The following is a 23,051-nucleotide window of genomic DNA, read 5'->3' as shown; positions in this document are numbered from 1 at the left end:
ACTGCACTAGTCACTAAATGGTCATATCGGTGGGTGCCTGTCTTAGACGTGTCTGTTTGCTTGCACTGATGACACTCAGACCACAAGCTCCCAGTGGTCAGTGCCATCCCTGCCTGTCTCATTGTTACAGCAGACAGCCTAGCTTCAGCCACAGGCCGCTGTTTCTCATGATCATAATAATTACGTTCACCAAGCGCATGCTCTATGCCAGGCATGGGGTAAATCCTTTAACCATGTTATCTTGCTGCATCCTTAGGATATCTTGAGGCTATCACTCAGAAAGCAGCCTTGGGCGGAGGAGCAGAGACAGGTACCGACAGGGAGAGTGACCACCCACCCCTGCCACCCTTTGGAGACCTCCCCACTTCAGTTACCTCCTCTCTCCCTTGAACTTCAACTTCACCCTCTCCCCTAACTCCACCTTATCCCCTTAAATGTGAATAAGTCATTGCCATTTTTTTTTTTTTTTTTTTTTTTGTGGTACGCGGGCCTCTCACTGTTGTGGCCTCTCCCGTGGCGGAGCACAGGCTCCGGACGCGCAGGCCCAGCGGCCATGGCTCACGGGCCCAGCCACTCCGCGGCATGTGGGATCTTCCCGGACCGGGGCACGAACCCACGTCCCCTGCACTGGCAGGCAGACTCTCAACCACTGCGCCACCAGGGAAGCCCAGTCATTGCCATTTTAAAACCAAAATATGGTCACCTGGTGTTTCTTTCTCTATATTACATGTCCTCTATCTACTCTCCAGCCAATCTTTCCCAAAGCGGAGTCACCCTTTTGGGCCTCCCTCTCTCCCTGCTCAGCCAGCTGCAGCCTGGTTGCTCTCCCACCCCACCACCATGCCTGCCTTTTTTGGCAGGGGGGCCCCTACTTGAAAAATCCAGGGAACACAATTCAGTCCTTACCTTCCTGACAACTCCCTGTGTGGTCACCACATGTGGGAGCCCAACACACAGTCTGTCCGCTTATCTCTTTTCCTCTGAGCTTTCCCTTCCTCTGTATCTCCACTGCCTCACAGTGATGGGCCTCGTCAATTTTCCTGCCCTATTGCAAAGACTCCTAACAATTCTCTAACATCACTTTCCATCTCTCCTATCCATTCTCTCCTGCCAGGGTGTAAGTTCCAAACGTACATGCGCTCATACTGTTTTCTACTCAAACCCCAATTATTCAAAAGTTCACCCTCCTTTCCAAGTCCTTCAGGTCCCCATGTGGTCTTGCTGCTTTTGATCTCATCTCTGGCCCCTTGGACCTTAACCCTCATATTGTAACGAACAGGAAGATTCCTGTGATGTCCTGTGCACACTAAGCTCTCTTTACTTCTGCCAAGCCTTTGCACTGTGCTTTCTCCTCTGTCTGGAATTCTTTTCCTTCTATCTACTTGAAGAACTCCTGCTCACCCTCCAGATCCAGCACATTCCACCAGGAGTCATGCGTCTCCGCGCTGGGCTTCCATAAGCCCATTTCTGGATGCCTAACTCAGAATCCACCATTGCACTGTGATGGGCTCTTCTTATATGTCCTCACCATGCTGTGGCCTCCTGGTGAGCAGGGGCTGGTGGCTTGTTAGTCTCCATGATTCTTACGCTCAGCATTTTGCCTGGAAGAGGCCCCATTCCACCAGTTTTCAACCTCTACGCAGTGTGCAAGGCTTCAGGTCACACGTGTGCACCCCTCTCCAGCATGAGACATGATGCCCTGTGGTGGGGCTGAGAGAGGATGCAGCAGCAGCAGCAGGGAGGACCCCGCTTGTGCCCCTGAATGGTAAAGGCTTTGGTGAGATAAAGTGGCAGGTAAGGAGCTGCCCCGTCCCTGATCCATTGGTGCCCATGGCAGCTGGGGGAGAACAACCCTGGTCAATACTTTCTCCATGTCTGTTCATTTGCTTCCCACTCAAGAAGAAAAGCAGTGGGTTTCCAAGAAGAATTTTTCAAGTTTATTTAAAAACAGGCTTCATATGAAGCAACCACCCCTCATTCATGGCTGCACTCCAGAGCAAATGCATCTGTGGGGCATGAACAGGGCTCTGTGGGAGCCGTGGTTGCCGAGTCCAAGGCTGCATAAATCTGAATCCTTTCCTTCCAAGGAGCAGGAACAGACATTAAGAGCCTTCCCTGGAGAGCAGACTCAGAGAGCTCGGAGAACCTGCACGGTGCCTGGGCTCCCAGCACATACTTGTGGAAGTGACCCAAGTCTGGGCCACAAACGATGGCTAGAACCCAATTCTTTATTCATTTGTTCACTCACTCACTCTTTTAATAAATACTCTTGCACTGTTCTGGGCACTTGGGAAATAGGAAAAAGCAAGCCAGACAAGCTCCTACTCCCATGGAGCTTACATGGAGAGAAAAAACTGACAGGAAAAAAGGAAACACAGAGATAAAGGAGACGGTTCCAGGTGAGAATAAGTGTCAGGAAATAAAGCCATCCCCAGGCTCAGATTGCCTCCCCACAATGCTTGCTCCTGTCCCTTTTCCCACGAGGCTTCTTCCAGGCCAGGCAAGCCAGGCCCAGTGTCTGGGCAGCTAAAACAATGACTGTCCTCAAGTTTGTGCTCCATTGTCCTGATGACAAGGATGCATTCCTGCAAGTAGGCAGCCTAGTCTCTCCTGTGCCTGAACAAAGAGTCTAACCAGAGAGCAGATTTGGCCTCCAAATAAATCTCCCTAGAGGAAGTGCTAGGGCCATTTCCTACCCATCCAGGCTGCATCCCCTGGGTTTGGGACCCTCCCCCCACAGAGAGTATTTGGCCAGCACTGGGGTCCCCAGCAACATCCTCAGGAAGGAGGCCAATTGAGACCAGCAAACCAAAACTTTAAAGGGGGAGTGGAGAGGGAGGCCAGAGGGAGAAGAAAATCTGCTTTCTCCGTCCTCAGAAGCCCTCGGGAAGTACACTGGCAGGGCTCAGAGCCAGGGTCTCCTTGTCTAAACTCCCTGCTCTCTCGTCCGTGTCCTCGTTTTTCTTAATTACATACAGACAGGCTTTTTGAAGCCTCTCTGATCTGTTGCCACGGTTACTACTGATGAAAGCTTCCTGATGAAAGGGCTAGGAAAACTCAGTCCTTTTAAAGGATGGGAAAACTGCTGAGCTGTGATCCTCTGTCTGGGTGGAAGGAACAGGGTGGGTGCTGGGTTGTAGGGATGGGTCTCCAGGGTCTTCCAGGATGTGCCTGAGAGGTTGGCTCAGACTGCATGGAGCGTGGATGGCGTTGGGACTTCAAAGAGTTAAGCAGAAGTGATCCTTCTAGAGCCATAGGGCTAGCCCAAGTGTTGTCACATTGAGATAGAATCTCCTGCTTCTTAATGTGCTTTAGGCCAGATGATTTTTTTTTAAAGAATCGAGAGACAGGGTGGGTGGGAGAGAGTAGTTGAGTTTATTTGTAGGCATAAAGCTGGAAATAAGAGCACTCTTGAGTAATCAAAGGGAAAATCTGCTGAAGACAGGGAAGCCCCGGAAGCCAATTTCTTTATTAGGAATCTTAATAAAGCCAACATTCTGGCTTGAGAATTTAGATGTGAATTTCTGGCTGGTCCGAGGTATAGAGCAGGCAGTGTCCAGCTAACTGTGCATTGCTGCTGCCAGGGTCTGTGTCCTTGTACCCCTCCCCATGGGGAGCAGGTGAGGGTGACAATCACAGCGAGGCCATGCTCTCCTGGGAGGCTCCTTGTGCAGGCTGGAATTGAAGTGCTCTGCATAAGGCCACAGATGAGGCCATCCCTTTTGTGTGCATGACCCATTGAAGAATCTGATGAGAGCAACGAAGATTTTCCTGAGAAAAATGAACATGTACTTGAACATATACTTGTTTCCAGAGACTCTGAGAGGTCTCTGAAACCAACCAACAAACCTCCTAAGTGTTCACAGCAACAAAGTTAAAAAAATATTCTCTTGTTGGCAAAACTTAGGGATGTGAACTTCTAAGCCTTAATTTTCTCATCTGAAAAATGGTAGTTTTGAGGATTTAATGAGATAGTAAGTCCAAGGAGTTTAGCTATATGGTTGGTACCCAGAAAAACTCAGTTAATGTCAGCTGCTATTATTATTAGTATTGTCATTATTGGATGATCTGGTTGACCCACTCGTTGAACTAAGATTAATCTAATTCAGCCACTTGTTCCTTGAGCAGAAACCCTGATGCCCAGACCTATGCTGACATCCATGAAGATAAGAGGAACCCATATGTTTATTAATGAGGCAAGAACCCTTACCTACAGAGTACTGGGAATTGTGGGCACATACAGTTAAGTGTCAAAGCAAGTGATACAGACACAAAGAGTTACAAACGGATGTTTGAGGAATGATAAGATCAATGAAGAAAAAAATTTTTAGAGATGGTGTCTGGGCATCCTGCCTACAAGATTGGAGTTGTACTTGGGGAGAAACACCTTGAAGGCTTTCTGCTCTAGTCTATACCCTCTGGGACACCTAACTCTTGCAAGCACATCCTAGGTAGAGCCCTAGTCTTGAGTATAGGGCTGTGTCTCCAGAATGGTTCCAGCTCTTTTTACCTCCTGGGCTCAGAACCTCTGTGTACATCTATACACCTGCTTTCTGGCCTTCTGAGAGGCTGTCTGGCTTTGACCAGTATCCGGTCTTGCTTATTCTCCTTCCTCCTGGCAGGGAAACCCCACCTTTATACTCCTACAGCAAACTGTGTTCTCTATGCAATCTTCCTTTAGGAGAAAGGGTTGAGATAGGATTTGTGAATGAGCCAAAAAGGACATTTGATACTCAAGACTCTTGAATGCAGAAACAGTGTTCTCATGGCTAAGAAGAGTCAAGATTTTAGTTTGGAAATATGTGGTTTGCATATTTTAATGTGGGCTGAGGATTAAAAAGGAGAGAAAGGGAGATCAGAAAATAATATCAGGGATAGGGATGGCAAAAAAAAGTGTGTTGTGAGGGGCAAGGAAGACATGTGAGGAGCGGTCCAGGACTGGTTATCAAAAGTGATAGTACTATCAGGACATCTCTTTACTCACTGCTCACTGTGACATAGCTACTTTAAGGAACCATGTCTGAGTGATTGGAAGTCTTCCTAGGGAAGAATAAAGGTCTTTGAGATTTTATAGAGAAATAGATAGGAATCAGGGAGAAGAGGCAGACATGGAAATGGGGGCTATGAAGGTCTGAAGAGGTTTTATATATAGGCAAAGTATGCAGGAAACTAAGTCAGGCTGGTGGTTACGCCTTTGCCCTCAATACAGCATACAGGGCTGAAAGCAGGATGGGTTGGAGGGTAACATAAGCCAAAAAGGGGAAAGTTTGTGAATGTCAGAAAGGCTGTAGAGTTACCAAATAAACATGAGGTCAACTTCATGTTCAGCTGTGGTTCCTTCTTTGGTAACTTGTTTATTGAAAACAATGTCAAAACAAAGAACATCTCTTTATTCTCTCTGGCTGCCACGTGTAGCTTTGATACTCTTCAGACTAAGTTCAGCTCTCTCTCTCTCTCTCTCTCTCTCTCTCTCTCTCTCTCCATTTCTCTTTCCCTCCTGAGACACCAATTCCTCTTCCACCATTCCTTCACTTGCTGTAGACTTCCTGGGAGAGATTGGACAAGAGTGACCGCTATGCTAGAGGAAAGGTTTGTGACGTGGTGTGTCGTGCAGGTTCAGCACCTTGGAGAGGAGCATATGAGCCTGAGCACCCCCACTTTCACTGGGGTTCCCTGGATGGCAGTGGGCAGTTCCCAAAGCTTCTCTGTCAGGCACCAATAACACCACAATAACAAGGGTCTTCGACAACAGGGGTTGTAAAGTTTTGTCATTAAGGGGGTGGGGTGTATGACTACTTGCCATATCAGGAAACCAAGAGTAAGTTATCAGGGACCTGGTGGAGAGCAGCGGCATCAAATGAACAGACCACTGAGGCACCCTCCATTCAATAGTGGAAGCTGAGAGGGGCTTGGGATCTTTGGGAAAAACTGATCAAGGATTATCTATAATTTGTGAGGGATGAGCACCAGACAATTAGAACACTGTTTTGCTCAATGTGAAAATGGTAGTGTCTGAAGTCCTGAGGTGTCTTTTCCAAAGAAGGAGCTGTGCTGGGGGCCTGAGGCACAGGACCGGAAAACTGAGTCATGTCTGTCCCTTTGTAAGCTCAGGTACGCCGGTTACTCCTCTCAAAATGTAGGCTGTCCCCGCTGGAGAAAGGAAGAGAGGACATTGAAACCTGGAGCAGTCATGTTGCTTTACTTTTCCTGACTGCCCTGAGATCTCAATGTTCCCAGAGACAACTTTATGTCACCTTTTGAACCAGTTTAAAATGAACCCCAGGGACATAGTCTTCCTGGGGGTAGACACCTGTGCCATCTGCATGGATGTCAGGAGGACAAGGCTTTGATTGGGTGGAACTCGTTTGCTTCATGCCACTGAGTGAGTGAGTAATTTTGGTAGTTTGCCTAGAATAGATTTCTACAAAGATCATCTAAAAGATCAGAGAGATGGCTGTGGTTTCCTTTTCAGTGGAGTTCTACATGGAATTGTGAATTTCATTTTAACAACAAACCCTCTATGCAAAGTACTATCATAGGCATTTTGTTATATAACTTAATGAAATCTCATTTTCCCAATATCCCATGGTGTAGGAACTATTATCCCCATTTTACATATAAGGAAACTGTAGCTCAGAGCCATTAAATAACTTGCCTAAATCATGTGGTGGGTGAATGCTGGAATCAAGACTTGAGTACAGGCTTGAATGGTTCCAAAGTGCACTCTTAATTACTCTTCCCCCTAGGGTGGAGGCACCTAAGGGTGCAAGGTGCAAGTGTGATGCAAATGTAGGCAGGTGCTGGGGGGTAGGGGGTAGGTCCCTTGTGGAGGCAGGAAGCTCTTGTTCCGGAACCGTTTCAGTAGTTTCCCTATAGAAACAGGGCAACCGTGGTTCCAGGGCCTTGCTGAGCACGTCTGAGTCTGTTGCTCTTTAAGGTCTTGGAAACACTGGTCCTGTACTCAGGCAATTCTCCTAATTATAAGAGTTAGTAATAAGAAGAAATGACTAGTCAAAACAAGGAGAGACCCCGCTGAGAGGGATTTCAGGAGCATCAAAGAACCCAGTGTTACACATTTCACCAAACACCAATGTTTGTAGAAAATAATTCTTGTTTCTCCTGCTTCTATGGAGTTAATTGCCTGGGAGAGAAGGGGGTGAGTTTCACTTTGTGGGAAAAGAGACAGCCCCTCCACCTGGCCTAAGCCAAAGCCTGAGCATGTAGGTTTCCCCAGGGCTGCAGGAGCCCTTGGAGGATGGCTGAGGGCCCTGCACCCCAAGAGGCAGTGTATCTCAGCAGGAATGGCTGACAGCCATCTTGCGTCACTGTCTGTGTGAGGGAGGGATAGAAGGTGGAATCTTCTATTTGTGGCCCAAAGTGAGGCCAGAGAGAGGGGAGCTTGGACATGACACCCCCTGCAGATTCCTTGGGGACACTTCAAGTCAAGGAAAGCTAGAGGTCATGTCCTCTTAAAGACCTGCCCATCAAGACCTCCTTCCTGGCCCTGAAATGTGGCCTCCAGGGCTTTCAGAAGTGGTGAAAGATCCACTGGACTCACAAAGAAAATCGGGCTGAGTGCCAGTTTTGTGACTTTAGGCAGGTCACTCATGCTCTCTGAGCCTAATCTTTCATGGATTCTTGACTGATCAATCCATCTGTGTTGCTGAGACCCTACAGTGTGCTAAGCCCCGTATGTAAGATTATGGTATGAAAAATTCCCTGGCGTCTACCCTGAGGAGCTCAAAGTCTGCAGGGGAGGTGGGCACCTGCACAGCTGTCACACAAGCCACTGACTGACAAGACTGGTAGAGACGCATCCCCAGGCCCTGAGCAGGGCAGGCACCATGCTGCAGGGACATGCAGGGTCCCTGCCTTCTTCCTACTTATGGGAGAATCAAATGGCAGAATATACGTTGAAGCCATAGTGTATCTTAGTATGCTCCACATGCATTAAAGACTATTCAGTATAGTTACCCAGGAATCCCTGCCCATCCATGCACCTTCCAGCAGAGAAAGAGTGACCACGTGCACACCTGTACAGTGAATAAAAGACGCTGTCCAGAACATTTGACCTGAAGGCCCTCTGACCACATCTTCCTGCCTAAGGCTTTTGAGGTCCCAGGCAGATCTTCTCTATGGGATCTACCAGGCTTCTACACAGGGCTCCCACCCCAGACTGGGATTCTTTCTCTGCAGGATTCAGGTAGTCCCTGAGACAAAGAATCCCCATAGATCATCCTGCTGAAAGATCCATACACTAGGTCACAACCTGCTAGGCAGGCTCTAAGGTGTTTGCTGCCACCAGAGGCAACAGTATAAGCCAGTCAGATTCTTCTTGAAGTCAAAGGACTTTGGGACACACTTCAGTCTTCGGCACAACAGAAGGATAGACCGTTCTTGGGCAGGGTCTCCCACAGAGCACCTTGTTTTGGAATATCATTCTTACTTGATGCAAACTCAAACGCTGAATCACCCCAAACAACTCATTTGATTTAGCATGTCCTGACTCAACCCAGAGCTTGGTAATTTCCCCCAGGCTGGTGCCAGTGTGGAGACTGAAATCAGGAAAGAAATCTAGAACAAGGAAACTGATCCTATGTGTCTTGAGGTACAGTTGGCAGTCACTAGGCCAAGGCCTGTCAAGGATGAGGGTCACACACTTGATGGAAGTTTTGCAGGTAAAGCATCTCAACTCCTCTGAACTCCTCTCGGCACAGAGCCTACTCTGAACTCTCAGATACTAGGTACTAAAGAGAGAAGGGCAAGGATCTTCCAAGGTAGTTTTTAAAAGAAAATAACCATCTGGGCCAGACTGGAGAAGCCCCTACAGCATGCAGGGGTGGTAGCTGGGATAAGGCCTCAAGGCTACTGCAGGATAAGCAGTAGCTCTCTCCACCATCCACAGAGAGAGTGTGGTGCCCATAAAGGACTCCTGCATCTCCACAGTTCTTCACAAATGACAAAAAGCCCCTCACCGTGTGGCAGAATTTTTCCAGTTGTCATAATTCTCCATCTTTTTTAGAGGCTGTATAACAGAATGGCATCAAGAAAACAGCTGGGAAGAGACTATGGGTTACATAGTCATGGATTATTCATTTAATTTTCCCTGGGAATACACAGAAGAGTCTCCCAGCACTGCTGTATGTGGTTCTAAAAGAGACTTGTACTGTCTTTTTCCAGGTGTACAGAAAAGGCCCAGAATCCAAAGATAACAATTTAAGGTTAAGGGAACAAAAAGAGAAATTGAAAAGGCAGGTATACCTCCCAGAAAGGTTTGGGTCATCAAAAGCAAGTCCTGATTCTGACACTTCATAGACACACTCATTCTTGGCATGGGAAGGAACCTTGGAGGTCAGAGTGTGTCCCTGGTGGTGAATGCCCTCTACAGTCCCTACCTGGTTGGCCAGCCTCTGTTTGATTCCTCCAGTGATGGGAAGCTCACTACTCCCACCACCAGGAAGTCATCTGCTAACAATAATCATAACCTCTTTGAAAATACAATGAAAAAAGTTACCTATTCTCAATACCACAAAACCCATAAAATATGTAGAATTAAATCTCACCAGACCTGCATAACACTTGTATGGAGACAACTATAAAACTTTACTTAAGGGCACAAAAGAAGACTCGAACACATGCTCCTGGATGAAGAGATGCACATCATAAATATGATAGTCATCTCCAAAGTAATCTCTCTAGTCAATGCTATCCCAATCCCAATGTAGTAGGATTGATTAATGAGCTGTGCCAAGCTGATTTCAAAGCTCATCTTGAAGATAAAAATGTTTCAGAATTGGCAAGATATTTTGACAATGAATAATATGTACAGACTTGGTTTACCAGTTATTGAAACATACAATAAAGCTACTATCTTTAGAACAGCTTAGAACTGGTGCCAGGAAAGACTAAACAATCAATGGGAAAGAATAAAGATAAGTCTGTACAGTCACTTAGTAGGTAATAAAAGAGTTATCTCACTAACATTTTGGACAATTCAGATGGAGCTCACAGGATGTTAATTTTTTAATAAATTTATTTATTTATTTTTGGCTGCACTGGGTCTTCATTGCTGTGTGTGGACTTTCTCTAGTTGTGGTGAGTGGGGGCTACTCTTCGTTGTGTGCAGGCTTCTCATTGCGGTGGCTTCTCTTGTTGCGGAACACAGGCCCTAGGCACACAGGCTTCAGTAGTTGACGCACGTGGGGTCAGTAGTTGTGGCTCACAGGCTCTAGAGCACAGGCTCAGTAGTTGTGGTGCATGGGCTTAGTTACTCCATGGCATGTGGGATCTTCCCAGACCAGGGCTCAAACCCATGTCCCCTGCATTGGCAGGCAGATTCTTAACCACTGCGCCACCAGGGAAGCCCCGGGATGTTATTTTTAATAAGAGAAATAAGAATACCAATATCACATCTTACACAAAAATAAATTTTAGATGGAGGAAGGGGCTAAAAATAAACTCTATATAAAGATTTAAAATAAAATATGAGAGTGTTTTTATACCTTAGAGTGGGGAGGACATATACAAAACCCAGGCAAAAAGTCAAGACACAAATCCTCAAAACCAGAAAGAGAAAGATGGTCAGGTATGAGCTCAAAAATTAAAAACCTCGATAATGCCAACAAATACACTTATAAATAGAGTTAAAAATAAGTACAGGGCTGGGGGGCAAGATGTCACATATAATTAATAGGCATCTAGAAATCAATTTTTAAAAATAGAAAAAGGGCAAATGTTATGAACAGTCAATTCCCAGAAGACAAAATAAATTGGTCAATATATGAAAAACACTAATTTATAATGAGGGAAATACCATCAAAATTACTAGGAGGTCAGTCAAATTGGCAAAAGCCAGAAGTCTTGATAACAGCCAGCTTGGCCTGCCAGTGGGGAAGCAAGATGTACACCACTGGTAGGCGTGTCACTTGGTCCAGTCTTCTGGGGAAGCACTTTGGTGGTATTGATTGGCTTTCTGAGTGTATGTGCCCAGTAACCCAGCAATTCTATTTCTAGGTGAATTTCCTCCACAAATACAGGCTTATGTGCCCCCAAGGTATGTCTGAGCGTTTTCATGGCAGTATTGTTCGTATTAGTGAAACACTGTGTTGGCCCAAATGCCCACCTATGGGGAACTGTATAACACAGCAGAGGTTGCTCTTCCCCTCCCTCCTCCCATCCCCCTGCTCCCCCCCTCTGCCATCTCCCCTCCACCACCACACCAACTCTCCTCTCTTCCCCAGTCTCACTGAAGACACATTTCCCAACCACTTCCACAGAGATCACATGAGGAATCTTGACCAATGAAATGCAATCCTTCACTGTCTCAAGCAGACATCAGCATTACTGTGCTGTCGGGCCAGCTCAGAGGCAACCGTACTCCTTCCTGAGGGATACAGTCCAGCACTGCGGGTAGGGAGCCCTGAACCCGTCAGTTCTGGGCAGAAATCGGGCCCTGACACTCTCGAATGTGTGAGCTAGGGTACTAGCCCTGCCAGGCCTCAGTTCTCTCATCTATAAATTAGGAATAACAGAGGTAGCTATCTTATATTCTGTGAGGTTAATTGAGAAACTCCATGTCAGGGGCTTAATCAGCATCAGCTATTATGTTAGGCGCTTATGTTCCTGTTCCAGTCGGTTGTGGGCTGTGTCGGGGAGCACCAGGCACACAGCACTTGGGGTTCACTCGGAAGAGGCCTCTGCCCTAGGCCGTGGTGGTGCACAGCCTTCTCCATGCAGGGGGTACAGGTACAGGCATGGCTAACCTCATCAGAGCTGCCTACAGCCCTGGAAGGACCAGGAAGCCCTTGTCCTTCCACAGTTGACAGGCACTGGCACAAAGCCTGCCCTTTGCTCACAGGGAGAGTGAATTCTCACCTCATAAGCAAGTTCCCCTGTGCTGGCCAGCAAACAGCACCCTCTCTGGAGTAACAGAGTTGCTTTCTATCTCTGCTCACTGAGCACTGGTAGGGCTTGGTGGTGACCATGGCTTTCCATGGCCCACCTGCCCCCCCGGCCCCCAATCACCCACCAACAGAGACAGACTGCACCAAGGCGCATCTCACTGCACAGCTGTCATGCTGGCCTCACTTCACGCTGCAATGTGGAGCTTCCTTTATTGCCATTTCCTGAGTGATTAGTGATCTACTCCCAACTGGAAGTATACAAAGAGGTACTGGTGATGCCTTCTGAATTGTGCGGGAGGTTGGGTGAAGTGGAAAGAAATGAGTCTCATAGTCAGTGTTGAGCATGTCCATGCTGTCTGAATTATGTGTGGCATCGGACCAGGACAATAGCATTTTAATTAATTAATTAATTAATTTATTTATTTTTCCGGTACGCAGGGCTCTCGCTGCTGTGGCCTCTCCCGTTGCGGAGCACAGGCTCCAGACGCGCAGGCTCAGTGGCCATGGCTCACGGGCCCAGCCGCAGGGCACTCTCTTGGACGGTGTTCAGAATCTACCCTTAGACTAAGTTGAAAGTGGCTTCCTTCTAAATCTCTGATGAGAGTCAAAGATACCTGGGGCTCTTGGTCTTTGTCACACCCAAGTGAAGCCATCAGGGACATCTGTGGGTCTCTGGCTCTAACTGCCTTGCTGCATTCACATGTTTTAGCCAACTGGGGCATACAGAAGATCACAGTCCTGGTCTGGGAAAGGGTTGGCTAGTGCCACGTTTCCAATATGGCAGCTGGAGGTCCAGAGAATGAAAACAGGGGTGGAGCCAGTGATTCCACCCAGTGTAATGTAGTTGGAGGGTAGGTTCTGAACTCAGTCCCTGGACAAGGTCAATGATCAGTAACAGAGGGGTGCAGTGGGTCCATATTTGTTCCAGGACTGATGGGCAGTGGTGACTTTGAAAGGTGATTGCAAAGAAGAAACTGGTTGGAGGTCTAGGAGGGAGTCCCAGACCTGACCCCCTCCCCATGGGACTTGGGCTTGGCCTCTGGTGTCAGAACTGGATCAGGATCTGATTCTGGGTTACATGGATGGAAGAAGGCGGACTTGGGGAACCAAGACCTTAGTCACAGCTGGGGACCACCTATGAGGAGCTGGGGACCAAGGTGGTCTGCACACGTAACACACAGATTAGTGATCACATCGTGATGGGGTGGAGATAGGGGTGATGGTGTAAGATTCCCGCCAACCTAGGATGACTCTCCAGAAGCAACTGCCCTAAAATGCCCATTTTCCCCACACTTTTTTTTCTGTTCTTATTTTGGACCGTGCAATTCAGATATGACTCAAACCTTATTCATAACAACCAAAACAAAGACAATTTTTGAGCCCTTACCATACGTCTGACAGTGAGTTAGGTATACACATCATCACAACTTGGCACAATAATAAACAGTATCCTCATTTTATGGAAAAGAACAGAGGTTCAGAGAGGTTAAGTAACCATGGCAAAGGAGCCAAGAATCCAGTCTGGTCTACCTGATCCCAAGAGCAGGGCTCTTACCACCTGGCTATGTTGGGCACCTACCACGTAAGGCCACAGAGGGGATAAAAAATCAAATCAGCGTGTCGACAGCTTCCAGTCCAGTGGACAGAGAAAGCCCTACACCTGAATAGATCTGAATAGAATATTCAGAGTGTGCATCTCCTTTCCTGGGGATGAGGTAAGATGTTGGCAGAACACAGAGGTTGCACAGCCACCTGCCTCCGACTGTCTCCTCCTTTGAGGAGGAGAATTGGAGCAGAGAAGATTTAAGGACCCTGAGCTACAGCTGCCATCAAATTCCAGCATCCCTCCGAGACCAGCCCCACCTGGGATCAGAGCCTGCAAATTAGACATCAGAGCCATTGCCTGAAGGCCAGCAAGGAACATTCAGGACAACAGAGGGTCCTAGAGCCATGGGGTAGACAGTTTTGTTCCGATTTTCAAAATAGAGAAGAAAGTAGATTAAATAAATAAATTTTACCTCAATCCCCTCCTACTTCTGAAACTTCATAGTTAAATCAGTGCCTGGTGAGCCTCGAGGAAACAATGACAAAAACCAGCACGGGTCTCTAAATATGGCCACATGACACTGTTTCTTTTTAAAATGTATGAGCCTTTAGAGAAAAAGAATATAAAGAGTATACCTAGGTTTTAAGAATGGAAACTGAAAAAAGTACACAGATACTTGTGTACTGAAGGAAGAAATGTTAGCAAAATGTTAATTCCAGCGCTTGGATTTTAGCTGCTTTGAAAATAGCACAAAAGTAGGGTAAGCAACTCCAATAATAGTAGTAAAATAAAATATCTTACTTTCATTGAATGCTTCCTGTTTGAACAATGCCAAACACTGTTCTAAATAGCATTACTCCATTTAGACCCTTGACGACATAGTGAGGCAGACACTAATACTATACCCACTTTTTGAATGAGAAAGTAGAGACACATAGCCCTGTCCCTTGCCCCACATCACACAGCTGGCAAACGTCAGAGCAGTGTTTGAACCCAGACACCAGAGCGCACACTCCTAACAATTATGTTAATACTTGTCCATTGAAATCAGTTTTCAAAATGGTCTACACTTGAAAGAGCATGGTGCCCAAATCCACAAGGCAAAATGCCTGAAGTTACATGTGTAAGTGCAGAAAAGGGGAGACCCAAATGGGCAGCATTTCCTAAAGGGACAAACAAAAACTTTGAATGTTCAGTGGTCAAAAAGTATGGTCGGAGCCCACGATGCGAGAGGCTGCAACCAAAGTGAACAATCCCCGGTATCCCAGTCACAGGAGAAAATCCACCAAGTTTCCACTGGATTTTTGGGAGCAAGGGTCATATGTTTCAATCTGGCTGCCATGTTTTAAGAGTTGTATTGATAAATGTGAGATTCAGAAAAGGCTGCCAGGACACTGGGGTTCAGGAGATCATACGTGTTGGGGAGTAGATAACTTAACCAATGCTTTGCCTACAGTAGGTGATTAAGGAAGGATAAGGAAATTCTTCGTAAGCACTGGAACCACTGGTTCCACCTGCAGGACTCTGGTCCTCAATGGTGGACCAGTGGTGAGGCTGGGAGGAAGGCAGTGCCTGATCCAAGGTCCAGAAAATCTCTCTTACAGTGATGGGTGATGGGTGCCTAACAGTGGAGTGGAGCTGCCCTGCAAAATATATCAGCTGTCCGTCATCACAAATATTCAGAAAACTAAAAATGGAACGACTACCTCTCAGGGTTGTTGGAGAGACAAGGCTGGCACTCGGGAGGGGTTTGGGTGGCAGGGCCTAGAAGGCTGCTCAGAGTGTTAATAATCTGTGACTCCAAATGCCCATTAGATGAAATGCTCTTAAGAGGAAACGCTGAAGCAGAAACAGCGGAGCCTGTGCCCGGCTATTAGCTTAAAACTTAGAGCTGTAGGATGCCTCCTAAGAGTTATACCCACTTGGGTCCAACAACTGTGAAAAGAAATTGTAGATGATAGAAGTGTGAAAGTCCATGTACACAGGTAATGCTGACCCTTCTTGAAACAGCACTGACAGTTCTAAATAGCTTTCAGATTGCTGTCACACTCCCTCAATTCTGCATCTACATGTATACACTACCCAGATCCAGGCGCTCCGAGAAGCAGCTTACCCTATGACTCTTGCTTATCTGTGACCCCTGTTGGAATCTCATCTCAAGGAACACACAGATTACCTCCCCCTCAAAAACACAAATGATGTATTTTTATACGCAGTGTGGATCACAAACCAGGGTAAAATCAAGCAGCACCTTTGCCTATAGAAAGGGGCACATGGTGGACGTTTTACTAAAACCCTGATCAGCAATGAATGAGTGAAACTAACCTTGACTAAAGCAGCCCTCTTTTAATAGGTTGCAACTCCTAGATGAGGAGGTAAGTGCTTTTGAAAAGGCTGGGTTTTGAAAAGTATTTAAAATCATCCCTAATGTGAAGGCATGTAGACTAACGAGCAAACAGTCCTCAATTTATAACACTGGATTCCTGTGTCCTGTGGAGTGTTTGTCGCCTTGGGGGACCTTCCTGCCCTACTGGACTGAAGGGCCCCTCCCTGAAGCAGTGGCCCCCAGAGGTCACCTGAGGGGTGAGGCCCATCACCCATCACCCTGCCCACCTGATCCTCCATCTGAGCTCAGGACAACGGTCCCCACCAGTCACTTTGCTTCTGCTTTAGTTTCCCCCTCAGCTCTCCCTGAGCCCACTCCAGCCAGGTCGTGCTCTATGGTCTCCACTGTCTCTCCCACCACTGCTGCCACCACCCAAGACTGAGAATGAAATGGAAACTGGGCCAGAGAAGATGGGTGGTTCTGAGAACTAGTGAGAGCCTCCCTGAAACACTCAAACACAGACACACACTCACATCACAACATACCCTTCTTCTCTTAGTCCTCAGGCATGTATTCATAGCCTCTCTCTCTCTCTCTCTCTCTCTCTCTCTCTCCATCTCTCTCTCTGTCTCTCTCTCTCTGTCTCTCCAGCCTGCTACACAAGACATTGACGGGGAGGGGCAGGCCTGTGGTCCCAGTCTGCAGGAATTCACTCAATAGCCTCCCCAGGAGTCATAAGGCAAAGGACAGAGAAATATGACCTAATTCTAAAGCAACGTTCTCAAACTTTAGCGAGCTTCAGAATCATCTGGAGGTTTTGTTAAAACTCAGATCTCTGCCCCCTCCCCTCCCCACTCCCCATCCCCAGAGTATGTCATCCAGGAGGTCTAGGGAGGGGCTGAGAATTTGTATTCCCACCAAGTTCCCTGGTGACACTGAGGCTGTTCGTCCAAGCACTGCATCCAAAAACCACTGCTGCAAAGGAAACCATCACTGGCCAACTTGTCAAGCATAAGCCATCAGGACCCAGGACTGGCAGGAGGAGGTTATGATCTGATGTCCTTACAGACTTTTCACAACACCACAAAGGCCATGAGACCTGGCTGCAGAGGACTCCCTTCTTTCTCTGTCATCCCAAGGTTCTTTCCATCTTCTGGGCCCTCTTCTCCATTCCACCCACCCTGCCTGCAAAGACCAGGGTCTGGGCAGTGCCACACTCCTGGGCAGTCCATCCAAGGAGTATGTTCCCTGCATCATAGGGACCACTCTGCTGCCCTGGGGCAGTTGGGATGAAAGAGGGAAACAGCTGCCAGCCCCATAAAGGGTGAAACATGAGCTTAAAAGAGAGAAATGGGAGTAGGCAGAGATGGGGGAGGGAAGCTTGGATTCTTATCCTTCTCTGTGGGAGGTACAGATTCAAGAGTGAGAGTAACAGCAAATCCCTATCCCTGCCATGACCATCTACAACATGCTCCTAAGAGCTACCAAACTGTAGCTCTAACTGTGTATGAGGTCGTGGCATTGGAAGCAGACAGACCTGAGTTTCCATCCTGGGGCTTGCCTGACATCCTGTCATTTAATTCCCACGACCTCCTAATTTGAGTTCCATCATGCCCAATTCTGCCGATGAGAAGCCCCTGCTCACAGAGGCCGTCCCATGCCCCAGGTCACACACCTTTGGGATCCACACCCAAAGTGCCTGCCTTGCTGCTTAGCTTCCCAGCCACTTCTCTGAGTCAGCAGGGAGGTCAGGGGTGGTCTCTGGGGGACCCTGAAGGGCTGGCCGCCAATGTGCCCCCCATGGGAGGAGATGGCAGGCGGGGCCAGGGGACAAGACAATGATCTCTGGAGCCCCTTTTCACTCCACCTCTATAATCAAAACTGCAGAGGGAAACCCATTGTATTTGAAGAAGAAATAAAGAAACAAGACAAGCACTAGCTTGTCTCTGTGATCCGTCAAAGTTTCTCCCATGTGGATGCAGAAAAAAGGGTTTCTGTGGTCGGAAACATAACAAGGTAATTATTTTTACACCAGTCCTTTTGCATAGTTTTTCACAGACAGCAATTTTATAAGGCATAATTATCTATTTTCACCTGCTTCATAAATTCCTCCTTTCCATTTCTTCCTCCCGTAAATAGAAATTACTTAAAACTGAAGACATGCATTTCAGTGCTTGGTTTCACATTGTCATGCACTTCCTCATATGTTCCTGGCTGCCACCTGTCTCCTGATGTCCCGCCCGTCACGCTTCCAGGGCCATCAGACCCTCCTGTGAAAGAAGCGGGTCTAAGCCTGAGGAGTCACTGAGCCCCTGCTCCCTGAGAACTGAGAGCCCATCTCCTCAGTGGCCACTCCTGCCCAGCTTCTCAGCACATCTCAGTCGTGGAGGAGAGGGCTCAGCAGTGTCTGCAGTTCTCTGATGCTCTATCTGCACCTCCCCCCCTCCTACAGCCCGTCAGCTCCCAGTGGCTGTCACCTTCTGGCTGGTTTTCATCAGGATCTCCAGGCTAAGGTGAATAGTGACTGTGATCTGAGCCACACGATGGATTCTGCTGTGACACGTGGGGCTGGCGTCAAACCTATACTCTCCCTAAGGACGTCACTTTTATTTTTAGATCTCCTATCATGCTGGAAGCTTCCATATCTGCTGCAATCTTCACACTTTCCAGGGATATAACCAAAGCAAGTTCTACCACTGACTGAGAGTTTACTATGCACCAGGCACTGCGCCAAAGACTCCATAATATGATTTTGCTTAATCCTCATAACAACCAGAAAGGCATACATTATTATGAGGTCATGAGAAGAAAATGACAGAATGTAAAAAAGTTAAGACATTAGCGCAAGGTCACAGAGATGGTAAGAGACAGAGTCAGGATTCAAACTTTTGTCTGTGAAGTGCCAAGCCTACCTTCCCAGTGTTACGTGCAAATCGATGATTCAATACGCTTTCCTAGGACCCACTCAAAGTTGGGGCTGTTTGGGGTGCCAGGACTCCCCAGGGGACCTCAGGGCCTCTTGCACAGTGGCCCAGGGAGACAGCAGGAGGAGGAAAGCTGCAACTTCCTCAGCTGAAGCTCAGAAAACCTTCAGGGTCTCAGCTCCCCAGCCTACAACCTCTGCAACCCCTCTGGCGGGTGGGGCTGCACCTTCCCCTTGACGTCTCCCCCTGCCCCCTGCTGTAAGTGGCCCTTTGGTAACTCCTCATTATACCTGGTCCCCACTGTCCACTCTGTGTAGCCTGGCTTCTTTCAGAGGGTTTTGCTAGCGGGGAGGGGTGAGGTCACCTGTGACCTGCCTCTAGCCATCCCCCAAGCTCCCACCTCATCCCATCCATGGCTTAGGTTGTCCCTCTGTCTCTGAGGGCAGCCCTGACATGATGCAGCGTGCACCCTAAACCCTGACATCAGCCTCCCGGTACTACCTTCCCTCCCTCCAGAGCCTGTCAGAGACAAGGCCTCCTCCTGAACATGAGCACATGGGGCCATGGCTGTACCAGGAGGCAGTCGGCCAGATACTGATGCAACAGATCCAGAATGCCAGGCCTGGCAGAGGTGCAAGGAGGATGAGGAAGGAAGAAGAAGGGAGCTGGGGGTCCAAGACCAGCAGAAATACATCATCACAGACTCATTCTCCGTGTTCCCTAAGGCCCCTCGTCTCACTTCATTTGAAGCCCACAACAGCCCTTTTGACACCTTAGCTTGGGGTGTGCTCAAATCCCTGCTGAATCTATGAACATTGTCAAGGATAAGGCTGGACACACAGGGATGCCAGAGCCTCTCAGAGGTCAAGGAAATGACAGGCTCTCCCAGGAGATTAAAAAGAAAATGAAGAAATGTCCACACAGGGCTACAAAAGTCGTCATGCATTCTAAATGTTTAGATTAATTTAGAATAAATTAACACTTTGAACACAATAAAAAAATACGATGAATATATATGTGCTCATTTCATGAGATTAACATGATTCATTAAAAACATTCATTTTTAGCACACTATAGATATTTTTAGCCTTGTAAAAGAGTACATTTTAAATCGTAGGATTCTCTGTAACCTTTTCAATATTGTCAGTGAATGACTCTTGATACAACCTCATTTAAAGATGGTGGCAACAGGTGACACCTGAGGCCTAGGATCTCGGAAGCTTCTGACACTGTGTCCCCTTTCCCTGACACCCATGGGACCTGAACACTGTAGATGCCCGCTGTCCTGTACATTTTAGAACAGACCTTTGCCTGGGTCCTCCCAGTGTCCGACCGGGCCATCACCGTCTCCTGCTTGGATGGAGAGAGGGATGCACTTGCAATGTGAGCAAGCACCTGGGCCCTTTCTGCCCCCCCTCCCACCCTCTGTCAGATGGCTGGGCCCATGCTGGCCACCTTGCTCCACCTGCAGAACCAACTGGGCCCCAGGCCATGGTGCAGGGCTGTGCCTGACCTCCACAGCTCCAGATATGCTCCTTGTATCTGAAAAATTATTTACTGTGGTGATGTGTGATGCCTTTTTAAGAGAACAGATGGCACCTCCAAATAGAATGCTTTAAAAGGAAAGCCTAATGAGATTATAAAAGCCAACAAATTGACTTTTTCATACAGTACTTCCCTGGCACACAATAAATCAAATATATAATGAGTCTCAATAAAGTAATAGGTTTGTTTACACTTGTTTTGCCTAGCATTGTGCTGCTGCCCAGCCTGGCCTCTGTGTCCTCTCACCCAGTACTGGCCCCTGCTGGCCAGGGCAGGGAGCCAGACAATGTGTCCCTGAGCAGCTCTTGGCCTGACCTTCACAGGCAAGTGTGGCTCTGATTTGGTGATTTCTGGTCTGACCCTAGAGCTCTCCTTTGGGGGGAAAAGAGCACAGGGCTGTGTACAGCATGTGGTGACACCCCCAGGCATGTCCAGCATTCACCCCCACTCTGGGGAAGATGCGGAGATTTTGGTGGGACATAGTGGGTGGGAAGGTGTCCCTAACTCAGAGTTGGCTGGGCCAGGACAGGAGAGAAAAGCCTGGGAGGTCTGATTTTAATGAGCTGGACTCAGAATATGGGTAAGCAGCACAGAGTAAGGGTCTGCAATGTGCAGAGTGAAGGCTCTGGGATGTTCCTGTTTATACCAGGAATAAGTCCTGTTGGTTCAAGTACATCAAGTCAGGTGATAGAAGGTAGATGGGAGATGTCAGGTGAGAGGTAGATGGGAGAGGCGTTGTATAGCAAGGAGCTCCACGTCAGTATTCTGCCTCTGGTTATTGGTTTACCTTCTCTCTAGGTGACCTTGTCCAGGGGCTGGATGCGTTTACAGGGTGTGTCTGCTGAACTTCCCTAGGTGGGAAGCTGGGGACCCAGAATTTTATTTGCATGAATTTATCTGCAGAAGGAGCCTGGCCAATCAGAGAGGGTCCATGAGCAGAGTGGAGGGGAATGTTTCCAGAAGGGAAGCTGTGAGACCTGGGCTTTGGCAATCATGGGGACTGGTCCTTGGTCTGGACATCCAGGCAGCAGAGATTCAGCATCCTTAAGTGGCTTCTAAAGAAGTACATTAAACAATGCTTCTCAAGCCTACAGAGACACACAGGGGAACCTCCGAAATCAGTAGATGGGATAACACAGCAGAAAGACAGGGACTCCAGTCAGCAGAAATGGAATCATTTTTGTTCATACCAACCCAGGGAGGTCTGGGGAAAAATCAGTTTATAAGACGATGCGCTTTTCCTCAGTTCAAATCTCTAAGCATTGATTGACCTTAGGACCTTGATCTAGAAGACACTTTCATTCTTCTTTTTTATCCAGCCAAGATTATGTAAACTGCAAGGCCAGAATTAAGAAATTATTCTACTTGGAGCTCAGTCATATCTTTTCTGTTCATCAAACTGCAAATAGGCATGAAATGCTCTGTCTGTGCCTTTCTATGCTGGGGATGGGTGGAAGGAGTTTGGTCAGAGGAGGCGAAGGGAAGATTCTTGCTCAGAGGGATCCAGGCAACAGCATCCAACCCAGAAGAAAGTTCTAGCATAATTAGAGATTAACCTGGAGCACTGACTTTTGAATGCAACAGGAATACTGAGAAGAAGAAGTGTCCCTATTTCAGGGCTGCTACACTTAGGAGAGGAGGAACAAGTTCTTGAAAGTGTTGTGCAGGGAGAGTAGTGCTTCCTGACTCCCCACGATTGTGGATCATACGGGAGAAGATTGTGAGGAAATTCTCCCCTCATCCATCCCTCCCCAGGGAGTGGAGTTGCTGCCTCCACTTTGGGCAGGATGACTGCCCTTCCCTCTACAGCAGAGAGTAGGAGAGTGGTGGAGCTCACGCTCTGGACCCAGCCCCTAGAAGTTCTGCCTCAGTGCACACAGGCCAGGACTCTGGTCTTGTCATTTGGCAGAGGCATGGATGCACCACACTAGGCACTGGAAGGGACACAGGGAGATGAATACATGGAGCTGGCACACAAGGACCTTCATTGGGTAACCAAGAAGACAAGTGCAGAATGATTGGACAAGTAATGAAATCAGGAGAGTTTTGAGGGAGCCTGGTCACAGAGATACAGGAAGCCCAGTGAAAAGAGAGGATATTCTCATCTGTCAAGACCAAGGGGGCTTCTTGGAGGAGGTGACTGGAAGAGTTACTAGGAATTGTTGCAACATCCTGGTGCATCTTGATTTTGCACTCAAAGAACTCTCCAGTTGAGATTTTTTAACCATCTGGTGGGCATAAGTTGTCTTCTTTGGGTGGGAGGAAGGCCCTCCCATCTGAGAGGAGGGGGCCAAGAAAAAAGTCTTGACCCGGTACTACTGAAAGAGGGGCGCTGCTTGCCCAGCGAGGAGCTGTCCGTTTCAGCACCACAGCCAACGTCTCCGCTTTGTACTATGCAATTGGAGGATGGTGTCTTAAGTCTTCCCTGTCCTAGGCCCACCACTTGCACTATCAGACAACCAAACTCCCCACCCCAGAGCCCCTGCTAGATACTTACTAGTGCATGCCACTTCTGGGGGGTCAAAATCTGCCCGGTAATAGCCAGTCCGGCAGGTGCAGATGGGAGATGCCTCTGAAGGAGATCTGCTGTTGGAGGGACAGTGGGAGCAGCCCTCAGCTTCCTGGTTGGCCTTGAACATCCCGGCAGGGCAGGCTGTAACACAAAGAGACCATCTTAGAATTAATGGAAGAGTGGCAGTCAGAGGCCCTTCCCTGGAACTGGAAAATGAAACATTCTGTCACCTTAAAAAGGACATTGAGATACCCCCTTGCACAAAGTGAGCATTTCGGATTGAGGCAACCCCTAC

The 23,051-nt window shown here is 47.9% G+C and overlaps 1 protein-coding gene across 1 annotated transcript in view; it reads right to left on the bottom strand.

The window, feature by feature from the left end:
• EPHB1 (EPH receptor B1) overlaps positions 1-23,051 on the bottom strand; it is a 428,352-nt gene that overhangs the window by 120,697 nt on the left and 284,604 nt on the right. Inside the window, exon 4 of the mRNA XM_027091661.1 lies at positions 22,742-22,897. Coding sequence (XP_026947462.1) covers positions 22,742-22,897 — 156 coding nt within the window. The remainder of the gene's footprint in view (positions 1-22,741; positions 22,898-23,051) is intronic.

The sequence above is a fragment of the Aethalodelphis obliquidens genome, unplaced genomic scaffold, assembly GCF_003676395.1.
Source record: "Aethalodelphis obliquidens isolate GAN/ISIS:26980383/991018 unplaced genomic scaffold, ASM367639v1 scaffold72, whole genome shotgun sequence".
NCBI classification, from domain to species: domain Eukaryota; kingdom Metazoa; phylum Chordata; class Mammalia; order Artiodactyla; family Delphinidae; genus Aethalodelphis; species Aethalodelphis obliquidens.
Note: the sequence above shows the minus strand (reverse complement) of the source record. Positions and strands in the feature narration are given on the sequence as shown.